The 13,452-nt window shown below is 32.4% G+C and overlaps 1 protein-coding gene across 2 annotated transcripts in view; it reads right to left on the bottom strand.

Moving 5' to 3' along the window:
* Positions 1–766: 766 nt before the first annotated feature.
* The window catches only part of LOC149799636 (putative receptor-type tyrosine-protein phosphatase mosPTP-1), a 143,552-nt gene continuing 130,866 nt past the window's right edge, over positions 767–13,452 (bottom strand). For both annotated transcript variants that reach the window (XM_089958978.1, XM_089958979.1), the window contains one exon: positions 767–13,115. In XM_089958978.1, the coding sequence (XP_089815104.1) occupies positions 12,951–13,115 (165 nt within the window). In that variant the 3' untranslated portion in view covers positions 767–12,950. The remainder of the gene's footprint in view (positions 13,116–13,452) is intronic.

Here is a 13,452-nt window from a genome sequence, read left to right as displayed (position 1 = left end):
CAGATACGGATTAATCATAAATAGCTTGTGTAAATGTTTGCATGTTAGTCTATGTAAACAACCGATTTTAAATGTACAATTATTAAATGACCTTTGATAATTTTTCCTAACACTAATCTCTTAATGAAGAGAGTCTAGAGAGGCAGCTGCTAGTACCATTATTACAAGCCTCTAATATCAATTGGCCGGGGTTTGAACCCACGACTTCTCGCATCGGAGGCGTACGTTCTAACCATTTAAGTCAATGGAGTGGTCTCTAAAAGAGTAAGAGCTGTGAGTAGCATTTAGCAATGGCAATGGCAGATATGGTTCACATTATCATAACCAGCCAGCAATGGCAATGGCAGATATGGTTCAAGTTTTTAAACACCTTTTTATATAAAATAAAATCAGGATAAAAATGACCAAAAAAAATTCTTCATCATAATTTGTTTTTATAAAAGAATTGTGCGAGGGCCTTTGCTATATTGCCACACCATGAAAAATATCATACATGTTAGAATGAGAGTATTAATGTTGTTTGGGTTATTGTAATACTTATTAGGGATGATTGATACTATAACAATTAGTGGTGACCAGCAATGCAACAATAAAAATTTCTGGATAAACTAATAAAAATCAAACAATAATGGTAGGAATTTTTTTTAAAAACAAGTAGTGATCCAGAACTGCCATTGCCTAAACTACTATTGTTCAAATGAGCACATATGGAATCAAAATGTAAGTGACGCCTAACGCAGCTGAATAAGATAAACAGAGACAATAGTGGCACAAATTTTTTAATTTCTGTCTGAAAATACATGTAGTTAATACAACAGCCTACGTTCTGCATTGTACACAATACATACAAAACCTGACTGAACCACATTCACAACCTCCTCAATATTAACAACTGATAAGAGTAACAACGTTAACATGCCTAAGAACTGACAGAAAGAATACAAAGAACAATGTACATGCAAATTTGCTATACAAACGATGTACAGAAAGTGTACTGAGAAAGAAAAAATGACATGCAAACTTGATGTCCAAATGATTAGCACAATTTTGTACATTTTTGTGGAAAACTAAACAAATAACAGTCATTTGTAGTAAATTTTTTAACACATTGTGATTTGAAAAACTGTAAAAGAAGGAACCATGACAAATCATGTCTGATGCTCCAAGTTTTATGTTTAGGAATAAACAACATAATTTTTAAGCCCAATTCTTAGAGCAGCCAAAACTCGTCCATCAACATCTTATCCCAAATGATAGTATCATAAAGACAACTCTTTACAATACTTTATTTTGTTATCTTAACCTACAAAGTGTTAATGAGAAATTCCAGGCATTGACATTATACATGTACCATGTTTTAGCCTGAAATTTTGTGTCAATTAATCACAAAATACTTTACTTTTCAAAAGCCTCTTAGTATTTTAATCTCTGAATTTTATGATCTCCACGTTAAATCAACTTTGTTATATTCACAGAACTGCAGAATGTGCACAGTATACTTGAAACAAGGCACTTAAGACTGCAAGCCAATTTACCTAGCTGATAAATGCACAAACTTGTGGCTAACCTTTGATAGACTGGGGTCCAGTCCAGAAGAAGTCATATATTAATATTAAAATAAGTATTAATGATTATAAAAGAAAAAACAATTTCTCAAAGAAATAAAGACATAACAAATTTAATTTATAAAAGCAACACAACTAAAATGTTTTCCTATTTTAAGAAGAAACGATAAATGATCAAAATTACTTTTCATTAACATGACAGAATTGTGACATCATGTAACTGTATACATCAAAAACAAAGGTCAATTTATGTAAAAATGATAAAGTATATATTCAAACTGCATGAGCTTTAAAACAAATAAATGCACAAGTTCCTTTTGGAAAAGGAAGATACTCTGTCACTTTCCCTGCAGTGTAAATGCTTCTGTTCAAGTCCTGGTTTCAGCTGAGCAGGAGTCTGATGTCAAGATTTGCCTCCTTGCTTTTTAATCAGTTACCAGTACAGTGAAAAGTGTTACACTGACATTACTGCGCACCTCTTAAACACTGAATACTGTAAATTGCATTTTTCAGTCCATTTGATCACTGTCTCAATTTCACTGTGTCAGATCGGATGTGCTGTTTATCACCCAGAGTAGAAAGGTTATTAATTTCTACCATACCTGTCACATTTTACATGGTGCATGTGCTACTTGATCTGTGTCACTCCATAACTAATCCCACAGAGAAATGGTGTGCTACCAAGTTTCAATACCCAAACTCTTTATGAAAAACGTGTACAATGGGCTTGCATTGACTACTATGCTTATGCTGATTGGCTATCCTGTTAGCTGATTGTTTTAAAGGCACAGATTTTTTTTTGTTAATACATGTAGTATTTCAACCAGATATATGTTTAAAATAATATACCAACTTCATCATATATATATATATATATATATATATATATATATATATATATATATATATATATATATATATATCTTTTTTCCATCTTTCTGCTTTTCTTACATGTACAAATGAACTTTCACTTTAAGTTATCAGATACTGTTTTATAGCCGTTAGTTTTTTGGCAGTGACTGATAAAAATAAAGATAAAGGGTCAGTCTAACCCTCTGATGAAAATCCTTAATGGAAGCCAAGCATAAGTATGGATATTCATTTTAATCTCATCACAATTATCATTTATGTATATTTCTGTCTACCCTACCTACTGTTGCGAGGTCACCAAAATTTTACAACAGTGAAATCAAGCTGAGCCTATTGTAACAGAACTGTAAAGTTACTAGACTGATATGGACAACAAAATATGTTTCTTATTTCTTTCTCAACTGGCATGAAGTAAAAGTGCAGAAAAGTGTAATAAATTGATCCACGACCTTGACCTTGAATGTAAAACCTTGACTTGTCATACATGAAATGCTGTCAAATAGAGACATACATGCTTTATCGTAAGAAGTGTTATGGTGTAAACCCCATGCTGAAAAATGGCGTTAAACTCACAACAACAACACTATGTCAATATGATTTTCCATTCTTCTGGAGAAACGATAAGATTTTCAATATAGATTTTGTGGTGGCCATACTGGATAACAAATTTGCACCATTTTCATTTAGGACCAACAAGATTTTGTTAGTGCAAACCCATGTTGATATACCTGTCCACTCAGGAGAAGGAACAATTATAAGATTTACAAGATGAGTATTGCTTTGGCCCTATCAGTACTATTTTCATTTGGGACCAACTAGACATAAGTCTTCTGGTGAAAACTGCATGTCACTATGACTTTCTCTTCAGGATGTGTAGTGACAAGATTTTCAAGATAACTGCTGTGGTGACCATATCAGATGTGGCATAATTTTCATTTAGGAGTAAAGACCATGAACTGAATGTGTGTGTGAAGTTTCATGCCAATTCTCCAAGTAGTTCAAGAGTAGTGATAGCAAACCTATACTACAGGATTGTTGGATGCTGAATGAAAAACCATCCCATAAGGTCTTCTGGTTTACAATCAGCACAGTCAACAAATTAAACAAATTTGGGTAACAGAAAAAATAAAGGTACCTGAATGAAATATGTGACCGTAAAAGCCCTACAGAGTTGAAGCTGCGTACTGAGGTGCTTTATGGTGATTGACTACTACAGTTATGGGGAAATCAGATTTGGTACAAAATGTTTTCCCAAAAATTCTATTTTTAGTGTTAACAGTACTTATAAGTGACATTTGAGAAACTAAACCTGCAGTTTACTTTAGCAACCAGCATTCCCTATTTAAAATAAAACCGACCCATGTTTATATGCTTAGGCATAATCAGTGCTGCTGCTGAAACGTAGTGTTTTGTAAAGATGTAAATCTGACCAGGTTAAAACCAAGCCAAGAAGTGGCAAAATAAAAGAGTGACCCCCATTTGATCAAGGATAAGTTTTATTTAGGTAGAAAGACAAAATCTTTAACACTGTCCTTAAATCTAAAACATGAAAACATTTAGCTTAATCCAGTGTGCAGACAGACATATGGACATACAGACATATAGAGATACATCAAAGTTATATATATGTCATCCTGTCACCAAGGTGAGCTAAAGAAAACAAAAAATCCAGAGTTTTCACATAACTTAAGTAAGGTGGCATTAACTTGTATAATGTTCAATCATCATTTGTTAATTCATGTCTAATCCAAGTGTCCAGCTACTGAAATTCGTTAACACAAACAAAACAGCAGTTAAAAGCATATACAAGAACACACTTCAAAAGACGAGACATTTTCATGACTAAAATTGAACAATGTAAGATTTGAGTCATCTCTTACAATATGGCACAAATTAGTACTTCTGTAAAAACAATGGTACTCACAATAATGTTAAATACTACAAACTGTACAAAATAATGATGTCAGTACAAAAGCTTATTTTACCATATTTTCAGTAAATAAACATATAACATATCAATATTATTTTTCATCTGAGGTAAAAAAATGTTAATTCATACATATATACACTGTGATACACATAAATGTATAACTGTCAGAATATCAATAGGTGATGTAAGGGGAGAGTACATAAACGGACATATCTTCAGAAAACAAAATGGGGCCAGTTTTAGTGGGGGGTGGGGAGGTGGGAGGTGAGGGTTTTTGGTAGGGATGTTGAAGTGATATCAAACAGGGAAAATAAGCCTGATCTCTCTTGCTGCTTTTCTACTGAAATTTCTGAGAATGCAAAACAGAATGTCTTATACAAAAAAAGTTTAACACAAGAAACTCTCAATAAGATTTATGCACTACTGGTCAAAACGAATTTGTAGGAATTCATGGGATGTTAGTTCCTTTCCTTCTTTTATCTTTGCTGAGCTTTAAAATCATCTCAGATATCCTTGAGACACTCCAATATTAAAACATTTGGTTACATAAATATTTTCTTATATATCCAAGTTAACTTGTTCACAAGTCTAATTCATGTAAGCTTTGAACTTGAACCTGATAACATAGACGGAATATCACTTAATGCATCTCAGGCACAGTCGAGTTTGTTTTAATTAGTAATTAGTATTTGTTTTAAAAACACAACATAATGAAATGGCATCTTTAAATATATCAACAAAATGGGTTTGATAAAAAGTAATTCATACTTGTCCATGTTATTATGCTCATTGACAAAAACTCAACCTTTGAACTTTGAATCAACAAAATTCATGGTCTGGTCCAAATCTCTGCATTAAGCTCATCCATAAACTTTGACCTGACCCGTAGGTCTGATATTCAAACATGATTACAACAGGGATGCTATTTTTATCGTTGGATCTTCACTATTTTCATTCAGAACTAATTACTTAGTGCAAGAGGTGATTTAGTGAAAATGTAGTGTCAATGCCACCACTCCTTCAATGAGTAGAGATAACAAGATTCCTCAGATGTCCACAATGGTTGCCATGCTGGAGGTCAGATCTGAACCATTTTCATTCAAAACATTTTGCATATTCTTAGTCTTTTAGTGACAAGCCCATGAAGATACAGCTATCCATTTAGAAGCAACTGCCTTAAGATTTTCATGATGGCTGTCAATGCAGCGATTCTAGAGATCAGATCAGTATTGTTTTTTTTAGTAAATGAACAACTACAAATGGTAAAATAGAGTTCTAGCAAGGCACATGTCTCAGTTCAGAAATGCAGTCATAAGAGATTTTATGATAACTGCTGTGGCAGCCTTATTTAAATATAATATCTACACCAATTTAATTTCGGACCAACTACACCTCATGAGAAGTCTTTTAGTGAAACTCCATGTCAGATGTAACCATCAGTTCAATAGGGTCACCATGGTAACCATGCTGGATGTCTGATCACATCCTCTTCATTTAGGACAATCTACAAGTCACAATACATTTTTAAATGAAACCCCACATCAACAAGAGGAAATGTAATAACAAGATTTTCATGGAGGCCACACTGGCTGTTCATGGGGGCCATACTGGTTGTTCATGGGGGCCATACTGGTTGTTCATGGGGGCCATACTGGTTGTTATTCAGGACCAACTGGACCTCAAAATGAAACCATGTCCCAAGATTGATGACCAGAAATTTCGTTGAAGGATTTTAGAAGTAGCAATAACAACTGTTAATGGACAATGCATGTATGCAGCCCAATGCATAAGCTTTTCTGCTCCTTGTAGTGCTAAATATAAATCCTGAAAAGTAAATCTGCTTAAAATATATTAGGATTGAGTAATTGATGTATTATTAATGCATTCCCTAAACAGTATATCAACTAAAATCCATGCAAAGATATTGTGCTTAAAAGTAATTCTCTATCATATAAACTAAGAATGTACCACTGATACTCATGAACAAGTTGGGTACAACTACAAAACTATATAGACCCTGATCCACCATCACAAATTGATCAGGGTCTATGTTGTTTGCTCTACTGATCAATCTTAGCAAAACATATATATCCAGATCTGGCTCCAATAATTCAATAGCATTTAAAGGTCAACCCTGTTAGCAGCTGGACAGGACTTACAAATGGTAATATCAATCAAAACTATAAATCATGGTGGATCTCAATATCAGTGTAGTTAGAACACAGGTTTTACTGGGGCATTTGACAAGTTTCTCAATAAAAATCATGAAACAATTACATATACAAGTTCCACATCAAAGAAATGTAATTATCTTTTTATTTCAAACAACAACAAAAAAAAGAAATTACTTCAGTATTTTTCATCTGTAACAAGTCAAGTCTGTTTTAAAAAAAATCGTTTTCCAAAGAAAATATTGGCGAAGCTATAAACATCCATTAAATGAAACAAAAATTCAATTCTATTCTAACATGTTATTCATGCATTACAGAGCAACATTTTCCAGTGATATATTCAAAAACAGTGCACTGCATACTATGTTTAACTTAACATGAAAATTCAATTATCATTTGTGGCAAGAAATATGCGTATACTGCAAACTATTTCATATACTTCCATCAAAATTCATGAAATGAAATGTAAGCTTGCATACTGCTAAATGAATGTAATTTGATGTACTTTGGTGTATGTGCTTTGATTAATTACAAATAAAATTAGAGCTTTCATACATGTCTGTAAATTAATGTTAATATTGGGTGTATGTTTTTATTATCAATAGTATTTCACACGTAATACAGTCTGAATTATGAACATTTTAAACTTGTGTATAGTTAACTACATTACATTACAGACTGTACACTGTGATTTAACATCTATAATAATACTTTAACTTAACCTAAAAAATAATACTTTCAAAAGTCCAACTGCTAAGACTTCTACATCAACTCTATGAAAAAATCTCTTATACTACAGACATGTAAAGAATTATTTCCTCTTGCCTTTATCGATTCACCAAAGACAACCTCAAGCATTGCTGAATGGATACATGACTAGTATCAATAAACGGAGGTTTAAATTAATTTCATGTTTCATACAAAGATCTATTAAAAATTTACATCGTGTTACAATATGGTTCATTATGTAATGTTATTCTTCTCAATATACTGTCATACCATCTATACTAAGATTTTCACTGTAACATTTGATAATAACACGCTCTGTGGTTATGAAAACCCAACTATAGTGTTAAAACAAGAGAGAGAGCAGTACATGGGGCAAAATTATAAATAAGAGTTGTGCTAACTTGTTGAAATGCCTAAAAAAAGACAGACCATTCTACGGTCTCATTACCTTCTGTGCTAACAGTATAAAATGCTATACTTTTTCAACACCGACCAGTTATAAGTACAAGTCATTGAAAAATTTTAAGTATATCTGAAACAAAAAAGAAAAAGAGAAGGAATGTTTTGTCTTAATTTACAACTCAACCATTATCAAATCGACTAAGTATATATAGATATATACAAGAACACTGAAACTAAAAAATAAAATGATTATGCATGCATAATATTAAACTCCGACCAATCAATTCTGATAAAGTGTAGACACAATAAGGCGGATTATTTTGTTTTTATTTGGGATGTAGCAATAGTGATACATATTGTAATCAATATTTTTATGACTACATCATACCGCCACCCCATAATCACAACAGCTTGATACGATCTTGAAACTTGAATAAAACTGTAAGATTGACTGGTCTAGTATTTGTCATATTGTATCAATTTTCATTTTAATTTTGGCACATCATAGCTAGTTTTGATAAGGATATACTAAGTCATAAGAAAGGACATGTATTGTGACACATATCATGTCAGGACCTAAGTATATTAACATGTATTGTAAGATGACATCAGTGGTGATACTCACCCCAAGATTTTATTTCTGGTTAAATTTGCTCATTATTACTATTTTTTTCATATTATCATTATCATTATTATTATTATTATTGTTAACTAATAAGTTTCTAATTTTAAAATATGTATCTGGATTAATATATATTATGTTTAAAGTTAATTCATTTTAGTGAAAAATGAATACACAGTTGTTAATAAATATATGACTTTCTCAACCTTCTTGAAATTTTCTTCCTGCACCTTGCTAAGAAACAACATGTACAATGTAAGTTGTGCAGGTTGAGACTGTGCAACTCATTCAAAGATTGGGAATGAATAGACTTTAGCAAAACTATAATGATACTAAATTTTAAAACAAAATTTAAGAATATATTAAAATTAATAAAGCTACTTACATAACCACACTGATGGACACTTTACACGTTCAATGAATAACCTTTTTCACCAATTGCTGACCGCTCTGGTGGCCTAGTGGTTAAAGCATCTGCCTCAGATGTAGGAGGTCATGGGTTCAAACACTAGCCAAGTCATACCAAAGGCTTATAAAAAATGGTACTTGCAGCTGCCTTGCTAGGCACTCAGCATTAAGAGGTTAGTGTTAGGACTGGTTTTCCTGTTGTCAGGATAATGTGACTGGGTGGGACATAATGCTACATGTCTGCAGCACGATGACCCTGTGTTGGACATCATAGCGATATGACCAAAAATTTTTCAAAACTGCATTAAAAATCTAAAAACACACACACGCACACACAAATTGTCATGTCTGTAATTTTACTTATACATTATTGTTTTGTCATGTGTACAGATAATTAAAGGTAAAAACAAATTCAAAATATCATTTTCTATGGTATGTAAAATTCAACATTTTCATATGAAAAATTTTCTGGTCTGCAAACATGTGGACCTAAAAAATACTGGCAATTTATATGGATCAACACTGCATGAAAATTTGAAAATTATGAAAAATCAAAGACATAATAGTCGTTTATTATACATGTAATAGGGATCCATGATACTTACCATTTATACCATAAATCCATGATACTTACCATTTATACCATAAATCCATGATACTTACCATATATATATACCATAAATCTATAATACTTACTGCATACACTAGCTTATAAGAGGAGTCCTACTGCAACCTGCACAGACTCAGTTTGTTAGAAGAACATAATCAGCAGAACAAACAAGACAGTCCCTGATCTACAGTTGCATTATGCTACAGCAGATCAGGATCTTTGTTGTTTGCAGTCTGATTCTGACTTGTAAGCAAGATTATATGGTATGTGTCTAATTCAATCTGTTGAGTTACAAAAAAAAAACGCAGATAGAGGATCTTACTCGAATGTTCATTATAAAAATGTTCATTATAAAATGAGTAATAAAATTTCTTTAAGTAAAAGTTTGATATTACTTAAAGAGTTTCATAAATTTCATTTAAAATGAACACAAATGTAAGATTATATTAAAAACAAAATGAACTGATTCTTTTTTTATGAAAAACAGAATAGTGTAGTTAAATGACTCTGAAATATGTGTGGATGCCTCAGACACTGTCTCTGAATTACACACCATTTATGATCTTACAATATGTGATAGTTCTTATGAAAAAGTATGTATCGATTAACCTAAATGACACAGCAGTCATGTACCTGTTAAGCTAGATGACAAAGAAGTCATGTCTTTATTAACCTAAATGACACAGAAGTCACATGATAACAATTTTATTTTTAAAAAATGTAGTCTTTATTAACATAAATGACACAGAAGTCATGTGATAACAATTTTTAAAAAAAATATTAGCTTTCATAATGATTAGCCAGCTTAACTTTACACTCCAATAAGCATTAAAACCTGCCACCTTCTCAGACTGGACATTTTTTCAGCATATTTGCTTCTTGTTTTTACAGATGGTGACCCAATGCAAGCAATAAGTTCATTTTGAACACTGGTATCAATATTTCTTGAACACATTAGTTACCATACTTCAAACTGTAGGCAAGATTCTGGAACAAGCAACAATGGAAGCTTTTGATTATAAATCAAAACATGACCAAGGCCATAACCTTTCCAAATTGTACTGAGTGTGATTTAAAGGAATATTTCTTACAATAGAGTATGCAGCTGTTTCAGAATTATAACAGAATTCAACCCAAATTCCCTCTGAATTAAATTTCCTTTTCAAACAAAGAGTTACATGTGCACATCATGACACAATGAGTGGCAAGTGGCTGTCCTGGCCCAATGAGTGACAAGTGGCCGTCCTGACACAAATGATACAATCAGTGATATGTACACATCATAATACAACAAGTGACACATGCTTGTCATGATACAATGGGTAACGTGCACATCACAGTTTGTGACACATCCACGATACAAAGAGTGATGTGCACATCATAATACAATGAGTGACATGCAAATTATGATACAAAGAGTGGCGTATGTGTCATGATACAATTAACAATGTGAATGTATGTTTAATAAATGAAAAGATGACATCTGATACAAAGAGTACATTATCTAGAGTCTATCAGATATTTTTTTGTCAGTAAAACTTAATAACATTTGAGTCATAATACATGGTTCCATAACATAAAGTGATACACTGGCTATAAAAAAACATCTTCAGATGTCTAAAGATTATGCAGAATTTCATTTCATCAAAAAGAACAAACATACCAGGATTGTGTTTGTAAAACATGTATGCCCCCACCGATGACCAACAATTTTACAAATGCAGAAAAATTTCAAAATATCTTTATAATGGTATTGAAACTTAAACAGGTCATCAAAATAAAAAATTAATTGTACCAAATGATTTTAAACCTCAAATGTATTTGCTAAATTGTGCTGACAAAGTTCTGTCACAAAAATTATCCCAAGGTTCAATAAAAAGGCAGGATCTGTGTGTTGAGTCCAAGATTAAAACCATGCCATAAAATAAGTCAGCTTGACCCCATGGTCAGAAGACAGAGCAAGCATGTCACAGTTTGAATTATCTTCATAATGATTCATACAATGTACAAAAAATAAAACCTCAAGGGGTTTTGGAAATATAAGGAAATATTTTAATCAAATCCTTATTGCAAATTTTCTGTGACTGTGATCTCGACCCATAAATTATAGGGGTGAGAGCGCATGCTGTAGAATTAACTGTCTTTGGTTTATCATGATTCATTCAAATGTAATATAAACAAATTATCAAAAGTTTTACGAAATACAAGCAAATGAAAAACCAAAAACATACAAACTGTTGATGACCTTGACCTGAAAACAAAGAGATCAGTTACATGAGAACATGTTGCAGAATGAATCATCTTTATTCCAAAATGAATCATCAACAGCAGTATATAAAACTGATATAATTTCAGATAAAAAATTGTGAAACCTATAAGACAGTCATAAAATGATAATAATTTACTCTGCTTCCCTATGAGATTCATATGCCTTACATTTGTATAAAGTTGAATCCAACTGCAAATACCCAGATCTGTTGTTGCATAATGTGGCAGCAGATCTGGATATATGCAGTTTATTAGTAGTAATCAGCAGAACAAATTACAAAGATCCTGAAATGGCGATGCATTATGCAAAGAAAAATCAGGGTCTATGCTGTGTGCAGCTGGACTTGACTTATAAGCAAGTACCTATGGTTTGTAAAAAATGTTAAAAAAGTCTGAACATGCCTAAAACATTTAAACATTGCTGTTATGGTCTCAATCAACATATGAGCATAACAAACTGTATAAAATGTCATATCTCATGCTAAATAGCTTTTTGTACTAAAGCACTAATAGGATTCTGGGATAACGTGCTGATGTACAGACATACAAATATACAAGCTTAGAGATGGTCTGTAGCAAAATAATATGACCCCTTCTACTATTACAGTGAAGGCCAAGAACTCAAGCATTCTTCTTATCATTAAACACCTTCAAATTGGCAAAAACAAATTAACGACCTAAAGATAAAGCACATTGTTCTACCATATGATGTACTTATTCTTTGGCCTTATTTATCCCTATGTTCATCCTTGAGGTATTCAAGATTGATGACAGGATTAAGTAATAAATCAAATAATGTAACACAATTTGTAATCCGATGATCCACAGAATGAGGGTGAGAGTCACAGCATTATATAAAGCTGACTCAGCACTCTTTGTAGCTGATTCCACACTTTTTAAAGCTTACTTGAAGGATTTTAGAAGTAGCAATAACAACTGATAAATTTAACTTATGCAGCATTATCGACTGATTTCTATTCTAGGAAGTCTCTTAGCATGGTTGCTTTCATGATTTTATAGATAACTCCTGGACAAGCTATGAAATCACCGATCCAGTATTCCGATACTATTATAAATTATTATAGATATTATAGATTTGGAAACAAAACATATGATTTTCACTTTTGCATACATTCAGTAGTAAAATATCATCTTGTATTCCTTTTTTTTTCTCAGCTCAAATGTGTAAAACATGGGTTGATATCACTTATATAGGAATCTCAACTTCAGAAAATCCTGACGAATCCAGAAAAAATGTTTGGGTCCATTTGTTTTTTTTATGGACACTGATATTGCACTGACTGCAGATGTGGACTAACTACTGTTTTTAAGTGACCACAGATATTCTGTTTAAAAGTGATGGAATTGTACAGAATCACACATTTGTCTCAATCTTGCTGTTGATTGTAACACTTCGTGGCAAGGTGGTTGCCCTTCTGAATGTGCCCAACTGTAGTCTGTGTGAAGCTGGTGAGGCCTGCCTCTCAGACATCTCCTCTATCAAACTCTCCACAGCTTTGTATAGATAGAGGTAATTTTCCTGTAAGTATAGCAAAAATAACCATAAGTCCATAATCTAATTTAGCACATAGTGAACTATGTCTATAAAGGGCCATCAAGGAGTAGTACAATTGTTTATTTTATGCTGGGCTGTGAATTCCTGAATCATCTGATAATTTTGAATGGAAAGGTAGAATTATTTTTCACTGCCCTGCCAAGAGATATTGATAATAATTTGTTCAAAAATCTCAGCTAATTTAGATGCCTGCTTGGCTTAGTGTTAAGCACGATTGCCTCTCATGCAGATGAAACAAGTTTACAGCACAGAAGTTTTTCTTTATTGTTTTTAATGTGCTGTTTTACTTTGAATTAGGAAT

Source organism: Sinohyriopsis cumingii, chromosome 5 (genome assembly GCF_028554795.1).
Source record: "Sinohyriopsis cumingii isolate HCF-2022 chromosome 5, ASM2855479v2, whole genome shotgun sequence".
NCBI classification, from domain to species: domain Eukaryota; kingdom Metazoa; phylum Mollusca; class Bivalvia; order Unionida; family Unionidae; genus Sinohyriopsis; species Sinohyriopsis cumingii.
Note: the sequence above shows the minus strand (reverse complement) of the source record. Positions and strands in the feature narration are given on the sequence as shown.